This window comes from Pectinophora gossypiella, chromosome 14 (assembly GCF_024362695.1).
Source record: "Pectinophora gossypiella chromosome 14, ilPecGoss1.1, whole genome shotgun sequence".
In the NCBI taxonomy this organism is placed as follows: domain Eukaryota; kingdom Metazoa; phylum Arthropoda; class Insecta; order Lepidoptera; family Gelechiidae; genus Pectinophora; species Pectinophora gossypiella.
In genome coordinates this window covers 14,152,984-14,168,486 of record NC_065417.1, presented here as the reverse complement: position 1 = coordinate 14,168,486, position 15,503 = coordinate 14,152,984, and the positions used below count along the sequence as shown (strand labels likewise).

The window sequence follows — 15,503 nt, the reverse complement described above, 5'->3', positions numbered from 1 at the left end:
CCAACTTGCAGCGGTCTAAAGCTTAGTTCACACAGAAGGAGCTTTCCGGGTGCGGGTTTTTTTTTAATACCCTACGCATGATGCATGATGGTGTATAGTCACTGTGTCCTATGGTACACCGGCTTGCTTCTCAATCGGAGAGCGCCGTCGAACCACGCTACCGAACTTGCACCAATGAGTTATTCATTTATCTTTGGTGCAATTTTCGCTAACACAGTTGGCTCGATCGACACACAGTTGTATCACCTATCACGTTGGTCTAACAGAAAGCCCGGTGAGATGTGAGTACTTAGTTCATCATGCGATAAATGTACCTCTGACTACTCCAATTATTATTAGGATATAGTTGTGAGATTATGTGGTTTTGTATGCTGCACACGTCCACTCTTTCATGGCAAAAAATGCATGATTTGTAGCTCAGTCCAACCTATTAAGGATTTATGAGATTTATAATGTACATAATATACATTTATATGTGTATATTATACATTCACGTACCTATGTGAAACCTACCTCTATATGTGGGTATGACAAAGTAAAGTAAGTCTAAAAACAATAGCTGACGACATTATTTGCATCATACATAACACGATACATACTCGTAACATCTTTGTACGGAGTTCGCGGAAAAAAATACCTATTTATTAAACTGGTGCTTGGTAAAATCCGATGTAGGTATATGAATACAGATTATCTATGGCTCTGATTGACTATGCTAGCTTTCCTATTTAACTTTTTGTTAACATTTTATTTTATGTTTTTTCCGTGTAAGTATTATTTGATTTCAAATGTAAAGATAAATCTGCTCCAAGAGTCATGGAGTCAGATGGACAAGGTAAAAGAATCAATTTCACCCGTATTTGTTTTAGTAAAACATCGTGTACTTATCTATATATAACGAAAAATAATTATAATTGGTAATAGAGAAATGCATTTTCGGAGTGTATGTGACTTAACCTGTATTGGGCTGGTTTTCTCTTCGCGGGTTGGAAGGTCAGACAAGCAGTCGCTTATGTGAAAAACCGGACATGTCACGTCTTCAGGTTGTGAAAGCGGACCCTGTGAAAACAGGATAATGCTACGGAGATGATGAATTGGTAATAGGGAAGGGGACGACCAAAACAAGACCGAAGAAGAAGAGAAATACAAAGAAGGCAGACATCAACAGAGAGGGAAGCCATTTTTTTAAATTTATTATTATTATTTATTTATTTGTACACAATAAAACAGTCACAAGGAACATACAAAGAAATCAGACAGGTAAGGTTATCTCTAAACAAAGAGACTTCTTCCAGAGCTGACCTACCGTGACCGCGTGTACCTATATTATTATTATAGGTACTAGAATCGTGGACCTTTGTTCATTATTATTAATGAATAATTATATTTAAGTAGTGTTGGTTTCCCTGTAGATTAAATAATGTGGAACAATTATTTTAAAACAGTCTCTGGGTATTTTTCTAAATTGAAATTTACGCAAATGTACTTACGCGTACGTTACTGCTTGACGGATAGGTCCTTTCATATCTAACAGTCGTTACAGCTTTGAAATATACCTATATATAAAGTACAACTTTTTTATTGCATTTTTTTTACAAAAATAGTATTGTTTTTCACTACAATCTAACGATAGTAAGTGAGAAAGCAGCCTAAAGTGGACACAATAAAGTTTCTACGTACCCGACTATTATGCATCGAGGAGAGCCTCTTCAAAGACAAAAGTTCAACCACATTATCCTTCACCATTTTGTCCAAACAGACACTTTTCACTACCACAAAATATCCACTGAACCACTAAGAAAAACTAGTTGAGTAAGTGTGTGAAATCCAGGACACTATACCCCCCAAGGCTGTATAGCGAATGACGAACTTACCTCCATGGCCATACTTATATTGGTTCGGTATATTTTCCTCGTATAATGAGGATAAAATTCGCGAGCTTAACAAGTTTTTGAAAAACCCTCGAGAGAGTATGGGACTTTTTGCAACGGTGAATGAACTTTAAAACAGAATGAGATGTCAAATGATGAAAGTTATTTCTATCTTTATTGCACTGCGGTTAAGGATAAGACATAGAATTGATAGAAGCCACATTGTGCAATTATAAAATGTTTAGAGATAAATAGAGAAACCAGTCTAAAATGATCAAAAATCTAAGTATCTCAGTTTTATTTTATTTATGTGATTGTTGAACGCATTTATTGATGAAATCACTAAGACAAGCAAGTATTTCCATAAAAATTCAATTGAAAATTTTTGTACCTATTGACATTTCGTAAACTGCAAGTTGTCTTTGATTACTTGTGGCTTTTTTAGACCCACTGAAAGCATTTTTTGTCTATTAAGAGTTAAGACATTTTTTTTATTGAAACTAAAATATGTCATTATTAAGTGGTGTCTTCTCTACCCACCCCATTTTGGAGTACGAGCGTGATTAAATATAAATTATGTGTACTCTAGACCATTCGTAACGGACGATAAAACAATTACTTCACATGTTTTGCTCACTCAATGTGAATTTCCAACTGTTTACGTCACGGGAAAGGAAAACCACAAGAAAAAGTCATAGTGATGTTACGAGCATAGTATTCGAACTAGTTCATTCTTGATATCGTCATCTTACAGTACAAAACCACGTAAGCGCCTTTTTGTTTTCCCTATAAGGCAACAATATTAAATACTTATGTTATTGTTTTGACCATCTTCTTCTCTCGTGTGGGTTGTGTGGTGGATTACCAACCTCATCAACCCTGGTGTCAGGGTTACTATTGAGCCGACAAAGGCCCCTGGCATGACTCATGTAACGACTACGTACTTACATGAGTAAATAGTAACCGGGACCAACGGTTTAACGTGCCTTCCGAAGATCATCTTATTTATTTGTTTATTTATATGTGTATAAAACCGTTCTGGATTAAGTTCGTGGGTTTGGTTATGTATGTAACATCACTACACCGGCCATGATTAAACGGTAAGCTTCCTCTGACGTCAGCATATCTACCACAATACTTCATTTATATATGTATATTGTGTACGTGTTGACTACAGTGTAGACATTACCCTGACTAGATAACTATGTACACACCTCCTATTTCTTTGAAAAGGGTGTGTCATTCCATCATGTACAGTCAACAGACGTTCATTAAATATTACCGTAAACAGGTTAAGTAGTTTTCTAAGTTAAAAATAAATTATGAAATTCTGATTAAGTACTAAATAAAGACAGATCTTTAAGAAAGACAGAAATATAAATATAAAAAGACAGATTAAAATTTATAAATAAGTGAAATAGAAAAAAGAACAGGGACATTTGTTTGCATTGCGCACTTACTTTTCTATGCGCAAATGTTAAATAGCAATATTGCTTTTTAGATGAATTGCTTCGATGTGGCCTTTTTAACCCACCTGATGATATCGTTTTTTCTTTTTTCTATTTATTTTATTTATGAATTTTAATAAAGATAAATGTAATAATAAGTGGGACGTTTTACTAAGACGTCACAGGTTGCTTTTTCATACAAATTCCATGGTAATTCAGTGTTTTGACGTTTAGAAAAAAGTAACTGATTTGACTGGTTTGAAACTCCCCTAGACCGACAGCACTCTCGTCCATAAGCCCGTAAGCCATTAGAGTGGGGAAAACTACTAGTTCTCACAAGATTTGCTGATACATTTTTTACCATGACATCACATAGCATCGCGCCTGCATCTCCGAAGGGATAGACAGAGGTATAAAGTATTACACCTATTCTTCTAAAGCTCTTCGTTTTGACGTGACTTTATATAGATTTGCCGCAGATGGTATAAACTACTTGGAGATAATTGAGTGTTTTCTCGCTGAGGCTTATAAGTAAGAAAAAAGTAAAAAAAGGTTTTTACAATATTAAGTATGTCCGGGGAGCCGTGGTAGCCTAATTGGTAGAACGCTTGCCTCCCACTTTGACATCGCAGGTTTGAATCCAGCACAGGCCGAATTTGTTTTCGAAATCATGTTTGGATTATAAATAATTACGTGCTTAGCGGCGAAGGAAAACATCGTGCGAAAAACCCAAATCCCCGAGAAATGTATTCTCGGAGGAATGTGACCTAACCTGTATTGGGTTGATTTTTCCTTCGCGAGTTGGAAGGTCAGACAGGCAGTCGCTTCTGTAAAAAACCGCCAAATCTTCAGGTTAGGTAAGCAGACCCTGTGAAAAACGGGATAATGCTAGGGAGACGATGAAGTATGTCCGGTATGATAAACTGACCGCATAATCTAAATCGTCACAGCTGCAAGTCCAGGAAAGAGCACTAAAAATTGCCTTATCTAACTATTTGATTACTGGTTTTTCTGGGTACTTAAAAATGTAAATTTTGTCATCTCCGACCGATGCAATAGTTTATAGGAAGTTAATAAAAAAACTCATTTCGTAAACGAGTCAAGCAACGTTTATCGTTTGTGCCTGTTCAGAATGCTTAAAAATTTCCTCAAATGCCACTGGATGGAAAACACCGTGAGTGATATTTGGACAATTCATTAATATTCTGAGTGTATTGATCCGCTTTTATGTCTTAGATATCAAATATCAACTGGTTTATTTATTGTATTTTCTTGGTTCTTTTTATACGTTTTGTAGAGAGCCGGTTCGAACTCCGGTACCAGACTTACATCTTCTTCTTATCGTGTGGGTTGTGAGGTAGAATACCAACTTCATCAACCCTGGTGTCAGGGTTATTATTGAGCCGCCAACGGCCCCTGACGTGGCTCATGTAACGATTACTCACTTACATCAGACCACCAATCCAATCTTACCAGACTTACATCAATGAGTAGGGAATGCAAACCCAATCTCGCTCTCGTCCAATTTTCCGGGATAAATTCCGAAGCATAATAATGACGAGATCCCATTCGAGACTGACGGGATGGGAATCTCTTTGAGTTATACTCTTTGTTTTGATTATGCTGATTTCCAAAGAAAACTTAATTATTTAGTTAGTAACATTGAAACAATTTAAGGAGCTCGGTGGCGCAGCGGTAAACGCGCTCGGTCTGCGATTGTTGAAATTAAGCAACTTTCGCAAAGGCCGGTCTTAGGATGGGTGACCATAAAAAAAAAAGATTTCATCTCGAGCTCCTCCGTGCTTCGGAAGGCACGTTAAGCCGTTGGTCCCGGCTGCATTAGCAGTCGTTAATAACCACCGATCCGCACTGGGCCCGCGTGGCGGTTTAAGGCCCGATCTCCCTATCCATCCATAGGGAAGGCCCGTGCCCCTGCAGTGGGGACGTTAATGGGCTGGTGATGATGATTGAAACAATAAAGATAGGTACCTATTTGTTTTCGAAAATTTCGGGATCTCGCGGGATTGATAGGTATTTCCAGTCTAGCGGGATCTCGAATTTGCGATCTCGAGTGGGGATTGCATTGCCTACCAATGAGTTATTAATTAATCTTAAGTGTTATTTCACTAACATAGTTGGCTCGACCGTTATAGACGGCGATACGGCTCACCTATCACAACGGAAAGTCTAACAGAAAGCTCGGTAAGGTGTGTATTCTTCTGACAAAGTACCCCATGACGATATGGGCACTGTTCAGATTTAACGTGACAAGTACCTATTTTCTTATTGCTCGGGTTCATAATTATTGAAAAATATATTGTAACGGCAGAGGCATACATGAAAATAATTATTGCGTGATTTTTTTTTTTTTTTGACGTGACTTATTGTAGATTTGCCGCAGATGGCATTAACTACTTGGCCGGACAAATGGGGAGCGCTGAAGGCTCTCACCCGGTACAACGTTTAAGACAACAGGCCTGAGGGTGCCCAGTTGGGCGCGAACCTCGGCTCAGGGCGTCGTCTGAGAGGAAAAATATTTGAAAGAATTAATCGACCCTAGTGGGTCGATAGCGATAAGCGCTGAATGAGGGAAATCGTCGACCACGCCGGCGGGGTCGGTATCGGGGTCCTGAAGTGTTTGGTGTCGCGAGCTGATTGGCTGCCTCTATGGCTAGAGTAATCGGGTCGTCGGGATCGTATATTACGTCCTTCGGACGCCGATACTTTTCAGTACCGTCCCTAAGCGGGATGTATTCGGAAGCCGCAACTACCAGGGGATTTGGGTGGTGCGGAGCAGAATCGAAAAAACGTTTGGAAGCTAATTTGAGCCATTGGGCAATGGTTGGCAGAATTATTGCGTGATATTTGGATCATATTATTATGTAACATAATGATGTGTATATGGTTTACACGCTTGTCCCGGCTTGACAAGAGCTGCGGGTTCAAGTTCCGTCCGAGTCAGAATTTTATTCGATTTAAAGGAAATCATCGGATTTCGGCCCAGAAGTCAAAGTGCCGGCCAAAAAATTATTTTGCTATATTCCGTTAGATCTAATCCGTCTGAGCATTTATTACTATGGCACCAAAGATGTAGTGTCAATATCTTCGGTTTTATTCGAATTAAAAAAACTGTATTTTTCATACATTTTTGGTGAAAATGTAAAGTGCCGGCCAAGTAACAATAATGGTATATATTTATGTCCCGGTTAAACTCGCACTCTATAACATGGGACTTAAACGTAACGGCAAATGGGTGTACGTATATACTATACACCTCTGCCTACCCCTGCGGGGATACAGGCGTGTTGCTATAATATGTTTTGTCATGTTATGTCAATCGATTAACAATATACAGACTTCAGAACCACACTGAATCTGTGACGGAACTTTTTACTCAATGTTAATTATTTTTTTTTACATCATTACATGAGTTACACCAGCTCCACTTTGCCAATAAGAAATGTTACAATCCGGTAAAAAACCGACCTAATCTCGTTCCAGCCGGATTCATTATTTTTTTTTATTTTATATTTTGATTGGATTCGCCTCAACCGATGGTGTAAAATATTGTGACAATACACAACCTTGGTTTCTTTACATAAAGGGTCGTTTACACTTCGTTTGGTTAAGGAATGATTATGCTTAAAAATATGATTAAGACTCTTTGTAAGTACTTACTTAACAAAAAATGCGACGAAAAGTTGTTGATTCGTAGGTACGATTCTTATTTATTATGGTTGGTTGGTGTTGAGCGTTAGACTCACGTACTGAAGGTCCGGGTTCGATTCCCGATGGGAACATTGTCGAAATCACATTGTGAGACTGTCCTTTGTTTGGTAAGGACTTTGCAGGCGTGAATCACCTGATTGTCCGAAAAAATAAGATGACTCCGTGTTTCGGAGGGTACGTTAATCCAATGGTCCCGACAGTACCGACCCGCAGTGGAGCAGTGTGGTGGTGGCGCTCCGTTACCCCTCAGGATGATTTAGGGGTGGCATGTGCCCAGCAGTGGGACGTATATAGGCTGTTTATGTTATGTTTATGGTTGGTTAGATTAGGAGAAAAAATAATTAGCTCTACATGTCCAAACATACATTTTAAGGTTATCCGGAACGGAGGCCTGGAAAGTCGCTCATTAGATTATATTTATTCTTCTTCTATCGTGTGGGTTGTAAGGTGGATTACCAACCTCATCAACCCCGGTGTCAGTGTTATTATTGAGCCGCCAAAGGCCCCTGACATGGCTCATGTAAAAACTACATACTTACATCACTAAGCAGTAACCGGGACCGACGGTTTAACTTGCCTTCCGAAGCACGGATCATATTACTTTCGGACAATCAGGTGATCAGCCTGTAATGTCCTGACAAAACTAGGGATCACATAGAAATTTTTGTGGTGTGTCCCCACTAGGATTCGAACCCGGGACCTCCGGATCGTGAGCCCAACGTTCAACCACTGGACTACGAAGGTCGTTATATTATATTTATGACTTCGACAAACAAGAATACAGCTGTACTTTAAGCAGTTTATACTTAATGCCATTGTATCCTTGACACTGACACTACACCAACCTGTTTCTGTGAAGACACTCACGTGTGTTATGTAAATCTTGTGAACTGCAGGAAAACCTAACTATTCATATTATCATCATATAGACTATCTCTCCGAGAGGATATTATGTAAACTTTGATACGTGCGAATTATATGCTGTTATCTTGATTTCACGCAGTGTGTTCTCAGTTTAAATTAAGTCTGATTACCGACTGAGGGTCTAAAAAGGCCACGTGGGAACAATTTATCTAAAAAGCAATTTATCTAAAAGATATTTTAAAAATTACAAACGCTCTGCTTTTATACCTCTTAAAATATTTTATTTTTACGAAAAATATTTATATTAATAGAAAAAAATGTATTGTTCTTTATTAATTTCAAATTTCGCGCGTAAACGGTTGGTCACGTGACATTTTACCCAGTGACGTCACAATTCAATAACCGAAGAATCTGTCAATTACGCGTCACCAACCTGACAGTTGTTTTTGTGAAATGTGACGTCACACGAAGCTTAATCACGGCCGCCCGTGTTTCGGGTTTTGTAATACACAGATAAAAAATCGCATTCTTATCTTGTAAAAACAAAATATTTAAAAATGATCGTAATAAGAAAAAACTATTGGATAATTATCGTTAAACCCGTACCATATGCAACATGTTTCATTATTTTATTGTTACAACTGTCAAGTGAGGAGCTCGCTGGCGCAGCGGTAAACGCGCTCGGTCTGCGATTGTTGAAGTTAAGCAACTTTCGCAAAGGCCGCTCATAGGATGGGTGACCACAAAAATAAAAGTTTTCATCTCGAGCTCCTCTTTGCTTCGGAAGGCACGTTAAGCCGTTGGTCCCGGCTGCATTAGCAGTCGTTGATAACCATCAATCCGCACTGGGCCCGCGTGATGGTTTAAGGCCCGATCTCCCTATCCATCCATAGGGAAGGCCCGTACCCGCAATGTGGACGTTAATGGGCTGTTGATGCTTTTGTCATTCAAATTTGCCCCAGTTTAAGAGTGGTAAAAAAACCGAGTATTTTTGGAAAGTTTCCCACAATAGCTGCAAATTACCTTGAGGTGTCTGTTTAGTCTATAAATTCTGCTAAATAAAGTATTCTGTGTAATATTGTCAAAGGTCTGGCGGCTCAATAATAACCCTGAAACGAAGTTTCATAAGGTCGGTTGTTGATCTCACAACTCACGAGAGAAAAAGAAGTGTAATCTATTGTACTCTTTCCATTTCTCTTTTGTTTTGAATTTCTGTATAACCTGTGTGTAATATTATTAGAGAGTGTAAGATTAGTAGAGCTATAATAAGTTTAGCAGTGTGGTGGGTATGCTACATTCCGCTTAGGGACGGTACTGAAAAGTATCGGCGTCCGAAAGACGTAATATACGATCCCGACGACCCGATTACTCTAGCCATAGAGGCAGCCAATCAGCTCGCGACACCAAACACTTCGGGACCCCGAGACCGACCCCGCCGGCGTGGTCGACCATTTCCCTCATTCAGCGCTTATCGCTATCGAACCACTAGGGTCGATTAATTCTTTCAAGGTGGAGTATGCTTCATACCCAATACGTCCCACTGCGTCCTACCCAAGGAAGGCCTATTGGGTAGGACGCAGTGGGACGTATAGGTATATGGTGTTTACAGTGGTGCACAAAAACCGACTCAAGATTTGTTAATTTCATAATATCGTAACATAAGGTCACGGTTATATCACAATTGGAGTAGTCAGACGTACATCCATCGCAAGATGAAGTAAGCACCCACACCTCACTGATCTTCCGCCGTCTACGTATAATAGTCGACCCAACTGTGTTAGTGAAAACTGCCTTAGTTGAATAGAGTTCAATATTTTCTATAATCTGACTAAGTGCGTCATAGCCAGTCGTCTTTGTTATTATGCGATATGATAGTGGATAGAAGATTCTCAGAAAGATATTCGCAATAACAGGAAAACTGCGCATATGATATAAGTAACTTTATAGTAGCTAACTACTTAACTTAGGTCCCCACACTTGGATTGTAATCAACGTGGTACGTCGCAATGTTATTATTTTTTTTACACCTGCTTTATATTTAAACTTAAAATACTTAAAGTTATTTAAATATAGTGGAGTGAAAACTATTTAATTTGTCACATTAACCTAAAGTAAATAATTAAGTTTTGTCATACATGTTGTAAACAATCCTTTTTAATAAAATTAAATAAATGATTCATGTTCATCATAAGTCATAACGGAAAAACGTGAAACATTTGTGTATTTAAGCGAGTAAATAATGATAAAAAGTGTTTTTAGAGTAGTTTTATTATGATTCAGATTTTTTTTATTTATGCTTCACAAATTAACTTATCTTTATTCAAATATTTAGTTCTCATGGTAAGTGACTGTGTATAGTATTTTTATGAGAATAAAGCTCTTTAAACTAATTTTTAACCAATCACGACTGGGTTTCCTGCCTTTTTCTTGTTTTAAAGCTAATGAACTCTTTTTATGGTGTTATTTTACGTGGGCTTTTATGTACATTTGACTGTCTGTCTCAAAAAGTTTGACATAACCTTGAACAAAAACAAGACGTATGAAAGTCTTAACTGTAATCGAGATTATCGATGGTACAAAACAATCGATAATTCCATACTATCGATTGCAGTTGTGAACCGATAGCATAGAATAGGAATAATACTACTCCATAGTATTGCAATCCGTCGTCGACATTGTCATGTTTCGAGCTATTTTCAAATTCTGTAGAATCAGTTGCATTTTATTTTTAACTAGCGACCCGCCCTGGCTTCGCTCGGGTGCAATGCTGAGGAAAAAATGAAATTATTTATGACATCACATTAAAAACCTCAAAAATAACAGTATTTCTCCACTATTTAATGGATATTATATAAACCTTCCTCTTGAATCACTCTATCTATTAAAAAACCGCATCAAAATCCGTTGCGTAGTTTTAAAGATTTAAACATATAGATTCAAGCACATTCAAGAATATAGGGACCGCCGAAAAACCGACTTCGTTTTATAAGTACTATGAGTGACTAAAGTTAATACGTTGAGGATGGTTATAGTTTTGATATTCAATTTTTTTATGTGACTTATTGTACGTTTGGGAGTGTTGATGGCTTTCATCCGATATCCGATATTCAAATAATTCTTTGAAATATTACCAGAAGATTGTAAATTTTCCTCCTTGGTCTCCTATTGTTTTTATCGCTCCTGACCATTTAGAGGAAAAATACAGGATAATTTATAAAGCAAACAAACAAATAACTTTATGTTCGAGTCAGAAATAAATTTTCGAGAAAAAATTTACAAGTACTTACTTACTTACTTTTCTATTTGTTAAGTTAGTAAAGAATAAACAGATTGTGACTCATTTTTAATGTTCAAATAATTACAGAAAGATAAATTAAAGGTTAAAGATATTCATTAAATAAGTAGGTATAAAGACAATTTCAGTATTTAACTACTTTTGTAACATTTTGTTTTTATATTAGAACATTCTAATTAAAACACATAATACCGGGTTCTTACAGTATTGTTATCAGGGCTATGAAACTTCCGATATTTCAATACTGTTGCAAGTGCCATGATCCCGGGACGACTCGGGTACGGGTACGGATAAGAACTCGGTATTACGTGTTTTAATTTGTATAATAACCGGGTAAACCTCAAAGAATGTAGAACTTTCTGCTTAATAAGATAATATTAATATATGCTTGTTTCTTTTATAGTAGGTAAGTAATTCAACAAATTAGCGTGAGGCTTCTTCCGGCGTGATCGACGATTTCCCTCATTCAGCGCTTATCGTTATCGACCCACTAGGGTTGATTAATTCTTTCAAATATTCTTCCTGTCAGACGACGCCCTGAGCCGAGGTTCGCGCCCAACTGGGCACCCTCAGTCCTGTTGTCTTAAATTTTGTACCAGGAGAGAGCCCTCAGCGCTCCCTATTTGTTCGGCCAAGCAGTTAATGTCATCTGCGGCAAATCTACAATAAGTCACGTCAAAAAAATGTTAAAGTTTTCTAAGAACTGATACTGATCTGATTTAGCTTAAATGACGCATAAGAAAATATTTCCTTATAACGGACAAACAATGGAATGTGAAACAATAAACTTAACCAGTTGTACTGTACCTCATTAAAAACTATAATGACTTCCATGAAAATGAAAGTATTTAATTATATCCACGTACGTCTCCTTATATGCATTGAATAAGGAATAACACCCATTATACTTAATGTATATGTGTGTCGTAGGTTTTACGTAAATAAACTTTTTTATTATTATTTTTTTTTATAAAAGTTTCATCTCGAGCTCCTCCATGCTTCGGAAGGCACGTTAAGCCGTTGGTCCCGGCTGCATTAGCAGTCGTTAATAACCATCAATCCGCACTGGGCCCGCGTGATGGATTAAGGCCCGATCTCCCTACCCATCCATACGGAAGGCCCGTGCCCCAGCAGTGGGGACGTTAATGGGCTGATGATGATGATGATTTTTTTTATAATAGAACGGTAACCCCGCCCCGCACCAATTCGTATCGGGCGCCCCCCTCACTCCCTCTAGGCCCGGCCATAAGCGGGGACTGTCTGAGATATTTTTTATGAAATTTCCCGGATGTGCTACTGGGTGAAAACGCCCCGATTTTGGGCACAAACGGATTCCCACTACTGGCCAGACGTGTATCCAGAACCCAATGGAAATATAAAGCATACCCTACTACAAGGGGGATAAAAAGGCCACATTGAAGCAATCAAAAAGCAATATTGCTATTTGATATTTTGTTAACGTTGCGGACTTACTTTTATATGTGCTAATGTCAAATTGCAATATTGCTTTTTAGATGAATGGCTGTGTAGGCCCCCAGGTTGTTGGTGAATTTCAAAAGCCTTTGAAAATCTATTATATAATATTTTCCTTTAAATACTTATGTGATAGCAAATATAATGCGTATACTCAGAATGTGCTAGGTAGGTACTAAGGAAATGTAGAAAATGTAGAAATACATTTCTAGCCAGACTAATTAGGTATGTATGTTGAATTCGCACAAATGATGAAATCAATTCTAAAACTCTTTTATAATTAAGCATTGTTCTCAAGGCTTGAGGAGCTCGGTGGCGCAGCGGTTAACGCGCTTGGTCTGCGATTGTTGAAGTTAAGCAATTTTCGTAAAGGCCGGTCATAGGATGGGTGACCACAAAAAAAAAGTTTTCATCTCGAGCTCCTCCGTGCTTTGGAAGACACGTTAGGCCGTTGGTCCCGGCTGCATTAGCAGTCGTTCATAACCATCAATCCGCACTGGGCCCGCGTGATGGTTTAAGGCCCGATCTCCCTATCCATCCATAGGGAAGGCCCGTGCCCCAGCAGTGGGGACGTTGATAGGCCGATGATGATGATGACTCAAGGCTTGTAGAAACAATAAAACAGACAAATTAGCGAATCTTTCTTTTTCTTAAAAATACTAATAAATGCACCTGCATTTTCTTTCATTCGTTAAACATACACTTACAAAAGTTACAAGACGCCATATTTTTTATTGCTATACAAATCAAGCTTAAGTATCTTTTAACAATAAACAAACACATAAAATGATGAACGTTACTTGCCTACATATCATCGCGTGCGCATGTAAGTATCTACATTTATAAACTTTGTACGTACATTGTTCTATTCTTTGTTACAGTTGTATGGAGAAAACAAATCTAGTTCTTTTTTATTTTTATATAGGTAACTAAATCTTACGACGTACCTACGTTGTTCTTCTCAATTACAACACGTTCCCAAGCAATAACATAGAATAAATAAAGAATACGCGGCTCAATAGTAACCCTGACACCACGGTTGATGAGGTTGGTAATCCACCTCACAACCCACATGATAGAAGAAGACTCAGCCTGTATCCACCCACTATAAGTAAGATGAACCGTGCTTCGGAAGGCACGTTAAGCCGTTGGTCCCGGTTACTATTTACTGATGTGAGTAATTGTTTCATAAGCCATGTCAGGGGCCTTTGGCGGCTCAATCATAACCCTGACACCAGAGTTGATGAGGTTGGTAATCCACCTCACAACCCACGCGATAGAAGAAGACTCAGCCTGTATCCACCCACTATTGGGTATAGGTCCTGTCCAGCATACCTCTTAATGTCATCCGACCATCGGGCTGGTGGTGGGCATATAGGTACATAACAACAAGTACTAAAGAAAGCTTTTAATAAAAGCCACGGAATATTTAAACATAAGTGATAGCAAATATAATACGTATATTCAGAATAAGATGTCATCATCATCAGCCCATTAACGTCCCCACTGCTGGGGCACGGGCCTTCCCTATGGATGGATAGGGAGATCGGGCCTTAAACCATCACGCGGGCCCAGTGCGGATTGATGGTTATTAACGACTGCTAATGCAATAGAATAGAATAGAAAATTATTTATTGTTTTTCATTTCTGTGATACAATTTTATGTCCCAAATTAGGTATACTGTACTTAACGTAATATGTCTTAAAGATCTATACATTTATTTTATGTTGTGTAGCCTATTTACAGCTCACTTAAAATAATCAAATTTTATTTTATTTTACTTCAAAATTTGTTCCCTGGGAGGAACATGTCGCTTACTGACACGATTTTTCCTGTCCTTTTTTGCTACGTAGTCTATTTCTCCTATCCTATTACTATACATCATCGGATTGTATTGACCATATTTAGTGTATTGTGGACCAGGAGTGTCTAATCCCACTATACACATGTTTTTTAGTTTTTCTAACATATCCCGGTGTAGATCGTGTACACGAATATGCCACGGATCTTCAGCCGGGACCAACGGCTTAACGTGCCTTCCGAAGCACGGAGGAGCTCGAGATGAAAACTTTTTTGTGGTCACCCATCCTATGACCGGCCTTTGCGAAAGTTGCTTAACTTCAACAATCGCAGACCGAGCGCGTTTACCGCTGCGCCACCGAGCTCCATCCGAGAGAATAAGATGTACTACTAGGAAATGTAGAAGTTAGTTATCTATTTATACAAAACCGCAGGTGTAAGGAGAAAACCAATATTGAAAAGCAAACCGGATAGAAATGCATCGACCCACTAATTATAGCCGGTTAATTAGCCGTACCCACTCTAGTGATAAGATGCGGCTGTGATGCGTGTGAGACACTTTTACATTAACACGTGGTTTAAACCTAATGCAGATAGAGGCGATATCACGATCGCTCTATCGCCGCGGGAGCGGACGTTTGTAAGAAAACGCGGTGAATTTCTCTATAAACGCGTGTGTATTAATAATCATTTAATTATGACTATTTATATTTAACTGTCTTCGTAAACTTAAATTCTTAGGTCTAGTTTCCAAATATTATCGATAAAAACTTAAGTTTACAGAGACAGTTAAATATAAATAGTCATAATGAAATTATTATTATTTCACGTGCATTCCCGTTTATTATATTTAACGAAAATGATATTAAAAAGCATCATTTAGCAGTAAGGCCGCGAGTCGTAGGTACTTCTTTGTCGCATTCATCATTGTTAAATTTCTTGTGTGTTTGTGCAATAAGTAGGTTACCAAAGAGTTTTTATGTTGTTGTATTGTAATAACTAGTCTAATAATTACATCCCCC

The 15,503-nt window shown here is 38.2% G+C and overlaps 1 protein-coding gene across 3 annotated transcripts in view; it reads right to left on the bottom strand.

Moving 5' to 3' along the window:
• LOC126372754 (facilitated trehalose transporter Tret1) overlaps positions 1 to 15,503 on the bottom strand; it is a 70,509-nt gene that overhangs the window by 24,855 nt on the left and 30,151 nt on the right. Inside the window, exon 1 of one of the 3 annotated variants that reach the window (XM_050018626.1) lies at positions 1,681 to 1,850. The exons of the other annotated variants lie outside the window; for them this stretch is intronic. Within the exon in view, the coding sequence (XP_049874583.1) occupies positions 1,681 to 1,746 (66 nt within the window). The 5' untranslated portion in view covers positions 1,747 to 1,850. Of the gene's footprint in view, positions 1 to 1,680; positions 1,851 to 15,503 lie in introns of those variants that run through there. 3 annotated transcript variants of the gene reach the window in all.